The sequence below is a fragment of the Diospyros lotus genome, chromosome 15 (genome assembly GCF_014633365.1).
Source record: "Diospyros lotus cultivar Yz01 chromosome 15, ASM1463336v1, whole genome shotgun sequence".
NCBI lineage: Eukaryota > Viridiplantae > Streptophyta > Magnoliopsida > Ericales > Ebenaceae > Diospyros > Diospyros lotus.
Window position 1 is genome coordinate 2,647,709 of NC_068352.1, and position 14,709 is coordinate 2,662,417.

At 35.0% G+C, this 14,709-nt stretch overlaps 1 protein-coding gene across 1 annotated transcript; it reads left to right on the forward strand.

The window, feature by feature from the left end:
- Positions 1–7,505, forward strand: LOC127792280 (uncharacterized). The gene is made up of 9 exons (XM_052322730.1): positions 1–189; positions 1,673–1,744; positions 2,455–2,544; positions 3,471–3,513; positions 4,495–4,601; positions 5,499–5,594; positions 5,974–6,164; positions 6,444–6,513; positions 6,943–7,505. Exons 1-9 carry the CDS (start codon positions 1–3, stop codon positions 7,210–7,212), a joined length of 1,128 nt encoding a protein of 375 aa, XP_052178690.1. The 3' UTR covers positions 7,213–7,505.
- Positions 7,506–14,709: the final 7,204 nt, after the last annotated feature.

A 14,709-nucleotide genomic window follows, 5' to 3' on the forward strand; every position in this document is an offset into this window, starting at 1 on the left:
ATGGCGAACAGGCCTCGCTCGCTTCCTACCAACTCTGTATTTGTCGGCGGCTCCGGGCCATCACGACGGCCTGTCAACCGTGCTGGAGATAAACCAAATGTGGATCGCAAAATGCAAGTGGCCGAGAAGTTGGTGCAGGATATCGCGGACCCTAATCTCAGAGAAAACGCACTTCTTGAGCTCTCCAAGGTATTTTCCCTGATTGTCTATATTTCCTTCATATCTCTCTTTTCTTCTAGTTTCCAAATTTTAGGTTTCAATTTCTTGTTTTCTTGCCTCACAATTTACTTGTTCGAACATGCAATTGGCAAAATCTTTGAGTGAAAATTGTGCAATTGAGATAACTATTGCACCAAAATTGAACTTTTTGCCCTTTTGGTTTTTGCTTGCCTTGAAAGGAACATACCTTTTGTTTCCATTACCAAAGAAGAACCAGAATTGGAGTGAATACTTGTTGTCAATTATCAAGCTAGTGTTGATGCCAAAAAAATAAAAAAAAATTGGATTATGTTCTTGTAATATGATTACTTTTATGTTTTCCTTTTATCTAATAAATAATTATGCGTTAAACTTTGATACCTTGTTCATACGTTTCATTTGTTACCATTTTATATGTTTGATTGTAGAGTTAAAGTTTGATACATTGTTCATCTTTACAAGTCAAATTTCAAATTCTTTTCACCACTTCTCCGCTTGTGGTTGATATTATTTTATTTCTCGATTGCGGAAATTTTTGTTCATTTATTTTTTAAATAATATTTCTTTTTTTCTTGGTTTTTTAATTAACCCTTTTACTTACTGTTCATTCTCGGTTTAACCACTTTCGGTGTGGGCGCCTTTTGGCTTATTGGGCCCATTCCATTAGCAGTCTTAAAACAATTTGGGCCCATCTTAGGCCTAACCCAAATCTTTTAATTCTTACTGGGTCTAACTTAAAGTCAACCCCTCTTTGTAAATATTTTGGGCCTACTGAAGCCCACTAGAGTCCTTTCATTTTAAAACACTTATCTATTCTGAAGCCCAATTTATTTCTTAATTATTTTTGGGCTTTTGAAGCCCACTAGGCTTATTTTAAACCTTAAGCCCATTTGGGGAAAAAAAACCTTTTGGGCCTATCAACCCCAATTTTCATCGTCTAAATTAAAATTTCTCTAAAGCTCTCCTGGCCCTATTTACTATTTTTCTATGCCTTACTCATTAAAGGACATTCCTTCCTTAACTATAACCCAATAAGCCACTCACAATCAAGACACACAATTAATCCAATTTTGTTCTTTTGTGGGTATTAGTGGTATTACATAAGCTTTAAGTTGCTATAATGGTTCATATACTCTTGGTGTATTGGGTATAGAAGTATTTTTCTCTTCAAAATGTGTAGTGGCCATGAGATAACAAACGGGGTATAAAAAACACCTAAATTACATGTTTAGATGTTTGGTAAGATTATTAATTAAACTTGTTCTGTATGGTAGCACTAAATTATCTTTTAGTTCATTTTATGTTGTGCACATAGCATCTTGAATCTAGATAAATTTGGATGAAAGAGTTGAATGTCACCTAAAAATCTGTTAACTGCTTTTGAATTTGTTACAAGTGGAGTTATATTGGTACTATAGCTGTATCATAAATGATTTTCGTAATAATTTGTGTATATTTCTGTTTCGATTTTCAGAAGAGAGAGTTATTTAAGGATTTGGCTCCGCTATTGTGGTGGTCATTCGGAACTATAACTGTACTGCTGCAGGTATACTCTTTACACTCTTTACAGAAATTCTCAAATAATTTTCTCACCTTTGTTTATGTTTCTATTTTCACTGGCTCATATGCTTGTGCTTGCTGGAGCACTTGGATTTATTTCTTTTATTAGCTGCCACGTTTCCCAAACTGGCTTACTTCCTGGAAGCTTCATACCATATTTGAGCTGATCCACATCCACTATGTTGCGCTTGAAGAGAGAGTGAATTTGAAAAGCCTCCCAAATCCAATGAGTCCAGAGAAAGAATGATGATGGATTTGTTCTGTAACTGGAAAATTCATATCTCCATTATATAACTTGCTCGATAACCAGAAGCTTTCTTTTTAGCTTTAGAGGAAAGAAACAAAGAAAATTTGATGGGAATTCAAATTGTAAGATAATAGTGGGATGCAAGAACTGACTGGTAGAATCTCAGGTGAAATGCTCTGTGTCTCTCTCTCTCTCTCTCTCCGAGGGTTGTGGAGTTACAGACAGACATTAGGCTGATCAAATGCTACTTTAACCACTGCTTACCTGTATACTGTTGATTTCTTTTAAGTTCATACTATTATTTTTTCAAATATCTTTAGAAGAAAAAGCATGGGGTTTTATTTTGTATCTTCACAAAGGCAATCTGCTTCTTTTGTCTTTTACTCATTAACTGGACATATTGTTGCCAATAAATATTGTTAATGCTGGAATATGCTCATTATTTGCAGGAGGTAATTTCCATATACCATCTTTTGACACCACCAAAGCTCACTCCAGCTCAATCAAACCGAGCCTGCAACGCCCTTGCCCTTTTTCAGGTAATATGCTCATTTCTTTGATCTTTGCATCAAATAGTGATTACTTCTGTTCTTCTTTTATTTTAGTGATTTTTCATCATATATTTCCTCCCACTTAGTGGGATTAAGGCTTAGGATTGTTGTTGTTTATTGTATGCTCCCTTCTCTAAGTATTTGGTAAGTTTTAGTTTGAGACAAAGAAGGCATAAATATTAAGCTTGAATTATGGAGGATCTCCTCAGAATCTAAAGGTTTCAAGTTGAGTAGATTGAAAACCAAATTTATTATACACATATTCAATAAACTTAGAAGTGTGGATTTCTAGAAAAGCTTAGTTTAAATATCTTGAAAAGAACCTGTTCAATAAGTTTTTAGACTATATAATACATTCATTTGTGGCCCGTTTTCTAAAGATAAATCTTCAGTTTATCAGAATTGTTTTTCTGCATTTGTTTAATCAACTGGCACATCACAGCCATGACTCATTGACAACAGTTTAGGAGAAACCTCTCTTCTGTGGGAAGGGGGAGCCAATTAGCAAAGGAAGCAATACTACTACTCCCTTATAAGTTTGAGAAGAAATGGATCGAAATTGAGACCATAAAACTAGAAAAATGTATTATTTACTTTCTTTGAAGCCAATCACTCAGAGAAGAATTTATATTTTGTTTTTGAGATGTCCAATTAATTTTCTTCTTTTCTTTATATTGTTCTTCTTTTAGCTGAAATTACTTGTCTTGGCTCTGGATTATTGTAGATGTGCTTGTGTCTTCTTCTTTTCTTTTTCTTTTTGGTTTTTTGGTTGCTAAGAATGTGGTTTCAAGGATTTGAACCCCTGTGAATTTATTTGACAAGTTGTAGACTAAGAATGTAGGTCTTATCACATTCTTTTTCCTCCTTCCTTCAGACATTACTAAGGTTATATATTTGCTGTACATCTTTTGCAGTGTGTGGCCTCTCACCCAGACACAAGGATGCTGTTCCTCAAAGGTAAGTTTTTTGGACCAAGTTGACATATAAAGGTAATCTGCGTCACTCTGATGTCTTTAATGGTGAATTGTATGTTTTAGAGGCTTGAGTGTGTGTGATGGGTGCAGGTATGTGCTTGAGCATCAAATTTATATAATTCCCATGCCCAGTGACATGAGGATACAGCTAAAATTTCATACTTAAATTTTTTTGGGTTGTAATCTATAATAGTGTTCTCAAACCAGCATAGACTTTTTATGACCAAAATTAGAGTTTTATGCATAGTTTCTGCTGCATAACATAACATGTTTATTGAGTGCATGTTAAATAGCAAATATGAACACGTATCTCATATTCTATCCCAAGATGTTTAGCATCTCATATATGTCCTTCAAACTGAAAGTCCCCATTGAGACAGTTTATATTGCTTATCATTTAAAAAAAAATTCTTTCTCTTTTTGTGCTTTGCTTTTTTAATCTAATGCATGCCTTTTACCTGCAAATATGGTCTACATTTCTCTCATTGTAGTTCAGAAAAAAGAGGCGGCATGGTTAAAACACTGATTAGATCAATATTTTTTTTGTTAATGATGTTTCTTTAATCTAATGCATGCTTATTTGTTTGCTAATGAGTGGGGCTGTACTGTTGTATATCTCTCTTCTGAGTGTCCGTATTGAAATCCTAGGACATTATGTTTATTCAGCTCAACTCAATCTGTTCTTTTTTTAATGGTGCTCCCACTGTTGATATATTCAATCATAAAGTTCTTTATAATCCTTGGATTATAAAGTTCTTTGTTGAGATAGGCATTTTGTCTTTATATCTACATCGAAACCTTTTACCTTTTACCTTTTACCATTTGAAGTCAGTATCCTCAGCTTGCTTTATGTTAGAATATGACAAATAGATTACAGTTTTGATGAATTATCAATGCATTTTTTTTCTCTAAAATGTGCGGAAATCTGATAAAATATTTCCAACTGATGGTTTCTCCTTTGCAGCTCAAATTCCCATTTACTTGTACCCTTTTCTGAATACAACGACCAACTCAAGGCCGTTTGAGTATCTAAGGCTTACAACCTTAGGTGTCATTGGGGCTCTGGTGAAGGTGCTTCACTCTGCTGATATTTGTTTTCTTGTGAATAATCCTCTTCTAATTTAACTTTTAATTGTACTCCTAAGGAGGTGCATATACATTAATAGATTCCTTGAAATTGAGTCAGAACTGGGTATGCTAGGGATAAGTTCCTGTGCAAGTAACAACTTGTTATATACAAACAATTGAACTCTGTTTTCTTGTCTATCCTAAAATGTAGAGTACAAAATAACAACAACAAAAAATACATATCAGGCATGAGATGCATTCGCATGATCCTATCTCTTGGATGGGCCTGGGGCACAGAAATGTTTATCAGGAAATTCGTAAGCTCATGCTGATCAATTTGCATCATTTTATCAGTCCCAGCCATTGGATTTTTTCTTCTGGCATGCAAACTCGGTAAATAATTTTTTGGTATTCATCATGTTGTCCTCCTCTTCTTTGGGAACAAAAGGATTTAAGTTGTACATTCATGAGAACTATGGGAAATGGATGGTGGTTAAAATTAATCACTTGGTTCTTTAGATTGTATCAAGTACAGCTGTTTATTTTTGGAACATTTGCAGCCAACATAGTGAAGTGCGTCTGCATCCATTAGGGAGTCCCATGATGGAATTTAGACCATTACAGAGAGATGATCTATCTAGTCTGTCGACAGCTGTCTGCTCTTTTCACCTTTAGATACTACTGAATGCCATTGCTAATTAACCACACACATTAAGTTCTGAACTGAGCTAGAGAGGTTCTAATGGGCCATAGTCCTCTTTCAGTTTTGTTCTTTTGAAGCTCATGCTAACTGTAATAGCTGTGTTCTTGTTCATGAGTCATAAACTTTTCTTTTAAACTTTCTGTGATTAGAATTTCTTCAGACTCAAAGCACTTATTTCTTTTCCCTGCTTCTATTAGGTTGACAATACTCAGGTCGTCACCTTCCTTCTCTCAACAGAAATAGTTCCATTATGCTTGCGTTCAATGGAGACGGGTAGTGAACTGTCAAAAACAGTAAGTGTCAGTTTAGTTCATTCTATTGTAATTGTTTCTCCTTCTCCTATGAATATCCCCCAGTAATTTCACTGTTTATATCCAATATCTCTTGCATATACATCATGTCTTTTCCCCATTTGACTGTATTGTTAAGCATATGCATGACTAAATCTGATTATGAGGTTAAAGGATTCTTTGAAGTCGTCTATTCTTGTTTAAAGTTCCTTTCAGATAATCAAAAACAATTTCATATTTCAGAGCTCTATCATTTGCATTCGCTTTTCATTTTAGTAGGAAGTGTTTTCAGAGCGAAGTAGGGATGAACTTTGAAAACAACTGTGTGGACTTTGCTTTCGGGTTCACAGAAACTCTGATTTAAACTCTCTTATCCACGCAGGTTGCTACATTTATCATTCAGAAGATTCTAATGGATGATGTGGGCCTGGGATATATTTGTGCTTCAGCAGATAGGTTTTATGCTTTAGGTAAAGTGTTGGGGGATATGGTGGTGGCCCTTGCTGAACATCCTTCGGCACGCCTCCTGAAACACATCATTCGCTGTTATCTTCAACTTACCGGTCACCGCAGGTTCGTCATTGCTTCATTGCATTAATTCGAAAGTTTAAAGCACAAATACAAACACAAGATGCAGACATGAGACACTAGCTCATTCAGGCAGGCCAACGTAGTATAATTTTCAATAAAACACAAACGAAAATGAAGAAACATATATGGATCGATACGCCACATAGTTTATATACCTTACATGTATGCAGGCAAATTACTCAAATTGTATTTCACTCCCCCTTTCTTTGGTTTTCATTTTCATGTATGCTGAAGGAGTGATACTTTGGATTTGTGATGCAGGGCTTTCCAGGCACTGCAAGATTGCCTTCCAGAAATGCTGAAGGATGACACTTTCAGTGCTTGTCTGAGTGTAAGTACTGGTTGAAAGTTTTGGTTTCCAACTTCTACGATCCAGGAGTCCTTGCATTCGAGATTCTGGTTCTTCTTTCGAATTCAATATACTCGAAGTTCGATCTTTAGTTTTAGTTAATAAGATCTATAGTTTAGAGGGTTACATGGTGACAGTCTCTCTGGAAACACATTCTTCCCTGCATGAATCTAGCACGTGCTAGACTGGCATGAGAAGGGCGTCTCTGATGCATGAGGCTCTCCACTTTGCAAGAGTTGGAGCAGGATTGTTTCGTAGAAGTCTTACCCTTGCTTTACATAATGCATATTTTAATCGTCTTTTATTTACTTATAATCTTTTTATTTTTCGGGGGTCGAGTTTCCTGCTTCCCCCGGCCCGGAGTTCCCCACATCCGGCGGAACTGCACTCACTTGCGTTTGGTTTTCTCAGGCCAATCCAGCTGCAAAAAACGCGCTAGAGGAGTTGCTTGAAACTCTCAGGGGACCTCCACCTCCATCTCCTCCACCTGACTCTCAAGCAACTCCCTGGGGACCTCCACCTCCATCTCCTCCGCCTGAGTCTCAAGCAACTCCCTGGGGACCTCCACTTCCATCTCCTCCGCCTGAGTCTCAAGCAACTCTCAGGGGACCTCCACCACCATCTCCTCCGCCTGAGTCAGAGGGAACATCTGGTCCAAGTTCTGGGGCACCAAATGAGTAAGCTGCAGTGTTTCTCTCTATATGTATGCCTTTGACAGGCACAGTTATAATAGTAGGTTTGATGGACTAGGTTCCATTATATATTTGGCTTTATCTATGAACTCTGAACAGCAGGCTTGCATGAGAAGATGGCCCTTCCAATAGAAGGAAAACTAGAACTTTTGTATGTAATATCTTATATATATATGTGTGTATGCGTGTGTATTGGGCTTTGTTATTTAGGTAAAGTGGCTTGATATGCAATGAGTTATCCGTTGAATATCTTTTAATTTGTTGTGTTCTATTGTAGTTTGTCTGTTGGAAGGTCAAATCCATGGACACATATTCAAAGTAGTTTTGATGAATTTCTTACAAAATTGCAACCCTTTTGGTTCATCTTTAAACTAATTTATTTGGTCGCTTGTCATACGATGGCTTAGTGCTCTCGCTTGGCAATCCCAAATGCTCTGGAGCTATGCTCTGCACTTTATCATTGTTGTTCTGATTTTAACTGTTTAGAGGCCAGTCCGTGTCTGCTCTGTCTTGTTTTGGATTTAGACCTCTGCTGTATCTTCTTTATAATGGCATCGGCCTCAATATTTTACTATAAAAAAAAAAAATTAGTTAAATTAAAATAATTGAATTAAATTGAAATTATCAGTTTGATTTAGTTTAAATTGTCGGTTACTTCGGTTCAATTTTTAAATTTTACAATTTCAATTCAATTCAATATTAAAAAAAATTAAAATAAAAAAACTAATTAAAATGTCAAAAATGTCATTTTTGTACTTTGCTATTTCATTTTTTTCAGTTTTTTTTTAATTTTTTTCAGTTTTCTCATTATGTTTGGTTTTTTTGATTTTTTGGATCTTGAGTTTGTTCAATTTAAAAATTTATTCAATTTATTCGATTTAACTTTTTACACAATTTCAATTTATTGGATCTAAATACTGGACTGACTGAATATGCACCCTTAAAAACTATTAGGTGGAAGGAAAGTAAAGGACCATTGAATTTGTAGCCGTGCAATATATATACATACATACATATATATATATTTATAAAAACGTAATACCTCACGATAATAAGTAATTTTATATGGTACAAGAATCTTTTTTTTTTTATATATACTTGCATTTGTGGTATAATATATCCACTACTCTATGTACTTTGAATAACAGATATTTATTATATATTTATATCTATTTCTCCACATATATTGAATAACGAGTATTTATTATATATTCATATGAATAATGAATAATGTTATGAGTTATGATTGATGACGATGTTATTCGTCATGCACTACCTCTTCATTAAAAAAGGCTAATGAAATCACATTTCATTGTCTCATTTATCTAACACATTCTCTAATAAAAAGGCGATCCATGACCGATGATACCTAATATTGTTCATGTATGTTTAATTTGTATATGATTAATATTTATAAATATATAAACACATATATAATAGAGAAAAGGAAAGGAGGACAGTAGTTATTGCATTGTTGATATGCTAGATAGATGGATTAGTGTTTTTATATGAGTGTAATTAGTGGTGAACATTCGATCGATTTAATTATTGAATTAATTGTCTTGATCAAACTAAATAAAAAGAACCTATTTTAAAAATCGAATTGAATTGACCGAATAGATGCTAGCTCAAACCGAACTAAAAAAATCAATTTAGCCCCTAATTTTTTTTCATTAGGTGAATTTGAGCTAACAAAAAAACTAAAATTCGGAGGCAAAATGAACCAAAACCTATCATTGTAGAGACAAATAAACCATTTCAAAAGGTTGAAGTATGAATTTAGGCTGATAAAAGGTTCATAAATTAATTGGCCAAACTCAAAAGGTTAAAGGGGCCCAATTTAACCACTTTGTTCCCTTAATTATCTAAGAATTACAAAATAATATGATAAGATAGTGATACATCATATATCCTGTGGACCCCAAAAGCCAAAATGACAAATGGAATTTGAAGTCTTAGGAAGGGATCAAAAAGGCCACTATTTCTATTTAAAAGGCTTCACCTTGATGACAAAAAGAAGACAACACCCAGAAAAGAATAGATACATAAATACATACATACATACATATATATATATATAGAGAGAGAGAGAGAGAGAGAGCAACACTAGGGTTGGTGTTGCCATCAATCTGATGTAATGGAATGGTCATTCAACAATGCATATATGACTATTCGAAGAGATGCCCCTTTTGTCTGCAAGAATCAAAGACACTTTCCCATATGAAATTTTCCCGGGAAATATATTTATGTGTACTGTAAAGCAATAAGGTCTGCTTTGAGAATGAGCCACAAATTATAAAAGGAAGAAAGCAAAAGGAAATGCAAGTTGACAACAGAATGACAACACCCACTTCACGGGCTAGCTAGCTAGCTAGCTCTTCATGAGAACGAGGCCCACATAGCCTTGAATGCAAGGCACACGATGAGGCATGAGGCAAGTAAGTTTCACGCACCGTTCATATAGAGGTAAACAGGCTTTCACTTTTTACTCGAAAATAGTGAAGAAAAGGATATGTTTCTGTTTTTTGAAGGTATTCTCGAGAACAAATCTAACAGAGATGGGGTAGGACCTGTAATTTAGAGAATTATAGCAATTCATTACGAACTATGATGTCGGGGGTTTGAATCCCTCCTCATCCACAACCGGCCCAAACGGGGACCTTTTCTTCTGGGGGTAAGAAAATCATGACAGTAACTCACTTGCACAAGGGTGAGCTTGTTATGTTAAAATATTTTAATAAAAAAACTCAAATTTGGTAGAAATTATTCTTGTATATTGAAAAAACTCAAGTATATTGAATAGGATTAATGACATCTGATTATTAAAATACATTTGTTGAATGCATGCCTTTGAAATACTCCTAGAAGTGACAGCTTAACAAACGTTATCTAATCATCCAACATGCGTCCCCTAATGTCCCCCATTATATAAACAACTTTTATCATTTTTCCATATATATGGACGACAAGGTTATGCAAATTCTTTTCTTTCATTATTTGAGAAACTAAAAAATATATTTTTTATGTTCGAAATTATGAGACAAGTGGGTGAAATGGCTACTCTTCTTGGGTTGGTCGAAATGTTATAGTCACTCACTCAACCTGCAACTTCGAACAAAATATCAGTGCCCAAAACTAAATAGAAGATAAAGAGCAAAGAGGTTCGTAAACAAAATTAAATCCCAATAATAATTAACTTTGACAATAAACTTACACGTAGAGTGTACCCCTATACAAGCAATATTTAGTGCCCTCTAATTGGGACATTTTTTTTTTTCTAAGTGTCACTAAAGGTAGCTATAGCAGCTTGGAACCCTAAGAAGTTCAGAAGAGTTCATTCCACTTTATATTGAATTAGATCATTCTTGAAGAAACAAATGATCCAATATATATATATATATATGTGTGTGTGTGTGTGTGTGTGTATTGGTGGAAGCATTAATCACAAGTGTCTGTGTGCAGAGAGAGAGAGAGAGACTTGCTACTTGCAAAAGTAAGGTCATCAGAATGCTTTATGATAAAAACCATGAATCCTCTTCCAGGACTCTTCCCTCTGCATCTTCAGCTGATTGTAGAAGTTTCCGATGAACGTCTCCGCCTTGGTGAAGAGCTCTTGCCCACTTATCCCCGCCGCAACTTCATCACCACCACCGCCTTCTTCTTCTTCTCCATCTTCCTCACCGCCGTCGTATTCAACCGGCTCCTCTCTCTCGCCGCCGCCGATGAAGAAGAGGCTCGGCGTCGAGGGGCACTTCTTCACCGCCTTGTGCAGCTTGGAGGCGGATCCGACGATCTTCTCCGACGAGCATTTCTCCACGGCCTTGGGCGCGTTGGGGCTACGTTCTGCAGGTCCCTGCGGATCTCTGGGCGAGCTTTCTAGTTGTGGTTTCCTGTCTTCTGGAGATTTGGAGAAGGAAGAAAGAAGGCCAGCTTCGGCACCAAGTGCGATGACGAGGAGATTGAAGAGGAAGTACAGATAGGTGGATCTCAGAGAGGTGGGGAGGAGAGGAGTGACCAGGAGCAGTGCAAGTAAGGTAGAGAGCTTTAAGAGTTGAGATTTCTTGGCCATTTCCATGGCTTCTCCCAATTGAGCTTCTGTGGAGAGATTGAAGATGGCTTGTGCTAGTGGGAAAAAAGCCACGGCCAGTACATTCTTATATAGAAAAGGAGGGAGAGAGAGAGGGCGAGGGGGAGTGAGTGGTTGAAAAGGAGAGTTGCAAGAGAAAGACAAGAGTTTCTTTAATTCTTAAAAAAAACCCTATTTTTTAAAAAAAAATTACTTCACATAAAGTAGAAACTTAGAAAACTTGTACAAATAAAAAAATTATTTTAAATAGAACATGAAGATTTGAGAATGTGGTTAAATCTCAAAAACATGTTCATCAAATCACCTTAATCTTTTCTTCTTCTTTTTTATAATTTAGGTATTCAAGCTTTGCCTGCTTAATTCTGGAAGAAACTGATCTTCCTCTTAATTCAACTTTCAGATAAATTGAATGGGATCACATGCACATTCCCAAGCGAACACGCAATCAGTCCCCACTAAATATGACCTTTATGCCTTCATGAGGAGTAGATCCCTCGCCATTCCCAAAAAATTTTAAGAGCTTTACCACTTATGCCATACCTTCGGGACAAATCATTTTAATCTCTTTCTTTTAACATAAGTTGTACAAAAGTTTCTTTTTTCCTCTAGAAATCAATTCAGTAAGGGTGGGCATAGTGTGGTTTATGAGGCATTTAAGACGCCAAACCGCATGTTTGGCATTCAATCAAATCGTGCGGTCTGGTTTGGTGTGCTTAGAAATCACACTAGACCACACCACATTTTACGGTGCAATCTGGTGTAATTTCCTCAATTTGGTGTTTTTCTACTGCTTCATTTGGTGCTTTCTCTGCTGGCTTGTGAATTTTTAATTAAAACAATAAAAATAATACATAAAATCATAGTTTTTAAGTTCTTATAGTATTTTGGAGTTCAAAAATAAAATAAATTACAATCTAATCGAAAATGCAATAAGTTATTTTTAATCAAAATAAGTTACAATATAATTAAAATAAATTACAATATAATTCATGGTCAAGCAAACATATATTTTTAATTTTAAAATTTTTATATATTTTTAATTTTTTTTATTAATACACTACTTGATCGGTTTGATTTTAATCGAATCAAGAAAATCGCAAACCGCAGACTGCACAGTTTGGAAATTTCTCAATTCGTGCTGAATCACTCCCCCAAAAAATTGCGCGGTACAATGCGGTGCCGTTTAGTGCGAGCAGTTTCTGCGATTTGTCAATTTTTTTGCCTACCCCTGGAATTCGGTGTTATTCTCACAATGGTTTTCTCTTCCCCATGGCAACATCATTAATTCCGCAAGGACCTTTGAATGCCAACTTTTATTTTCTTCTTCGTCGCCCACTGTCTCTTATAAATTTCTTTTGTCTATACCTATAGTTTCCACTCTCTTACTTCATCTCTCTTATACTCACACTATATCGTTCTTCCTCCATTCATCTAATTTCTTGAGTCTCAACTCTCACCTCTCACAATGACTATGACTGTTACCATGTCTGAATCCTTACAAATTAACTCATATACTGACCAAAACCAAGTCCACTCGATGCACCATTTGCTTGGTAAAATTTTGTCCCCCAAGGCACTGCATCTTGGAGTGGTTAGTGAAATACAGAGAAACTTTTAAAAAATTTCAAAGAATAAAATCAAATGGTAAAGCCAAAAAGGCATTTTGAAAGAATAAAAAAACTAGAAAGGTGTTACAATCATTTTATAAAGGTTAAAGACACTCAAGAGAAGTTTGGTGATATTCAAAACCCATGAAGGTTGTTATGGTGATTTTAGGTGACCTGTTTAAATTGTCTTTCCTCCATGCCATGCTCATGCTTTCAGTTTATTAACAAGGGTAATTAAGGGTTGGCTGGACTGATTTTTTTTTTTTTTGTAAAAAAGAAAAATATATAAATAATAAACAATGCCAAAGTGTCTACAACCGGAAGTCAAGGCATACTCCGGACCATGAAAAAATTGTCAAATAAAAACATAAGCACCCAAATACAAATGCCTTCTAAATCAGCCCAATGGAAAATACATACAAAATAAAATACCAACCAAAACGCATTTGAAGGTGACAAAATGACATGAGAAGCAACAAAACTCAAAGAAGACTATAAAATGAATAGCACCAGCTCCAGGAGTCGAAAAGAGGATCAATGAAAAATAGAGGGCTGGTCAGCTGGGAGCCGCTAGAAATGGCGCAAGCACTACTCTGAAAAGATGGTTGGAAGTGTATAATGGCCAGATCCGAGCCCATACAACTCACTGGATCTGATGCTCCAATTGAGACGTAAATCTCTCTTGATCCCTAAAGCATTTGTTATTGTGCTCTTTCCAAATGAAATACACAAATGCATGAAGAGTCAACCTGTTTGCCACCCACCAAGGACCTTTCCCTCTCCATCTAGCCACTACATAGGACACCCCATTCTCTCAGTGACATTAGGGTCATCCAAATTTCTTCGATATACAAAAGCGCTGAAACACTTGAAATTTTTTGAGGGTGTCGTTTCGATATTTTTGAAATGTTTTTATTTTCAAAACGCTGAGAAACGTTCCTAGGTCACTTTTGCAATCTTAAAATCTTTTCAAACCCATTTTGTAATATTAGAAAAATATCAAAAACGTATTTTTATTTTTGAAACATATTTCCATCCACAAATAGAGATAATTAAAAAAATTTCCATGTCAAACTCAAAATTTTTAATTTTTTCTAAAAAAAATTTTCAAAATTTGTTCAAATGCATTATGGATTTTATATTTATTCTTAGATTGAATAACTATTTTTTATGATTTTCTATATTAAAAAATATATTTATAAAAATACTCTTATATTTTTTTTATTTACATGTTTCTCCCAATTTTCGTTTCTTACTCTTTTTTTTTTTTGAAAAATAACATTTCTCCATTTCTGTTTCTTGTTATATCTAATTTTTTGTTTTTGTTTCTACGTAACGTAGTATTTCTTCATGGATGATTGGCCTTTTCATCCCAATTTAGGTGTATTGAGTTAAATAAAATGACAGATTCAAAATGAAAATGGCCCATTGCCTCACAATCTACATATTTGTACATGTTGTGCATATTGTGAGAACCAAAACAAAGTAAAAACTCTTGATGTTCATCATATTTTAACAAAAATAATTTGTTTTTAAATACTATAAGTTTTAAGATAAAATAGTTGAGTAAAATGAATGTTTAATTATAGCACTTCCACTTTTAAAAAAAATATTAAATGTTACATATTGAGTAAAATATATGAATGCTTTAATCTATGAACACAAAATATTGAATAGAAAGCTACATCATAAATGTTGATATTCAAGTCAAAAGCCTTTAAATTCTTAAAAAGGTTTGTCTATGATGATTGAGAGTTAGTTTTTTTCAGTGCAATCTTTCGAAGATGTCCTC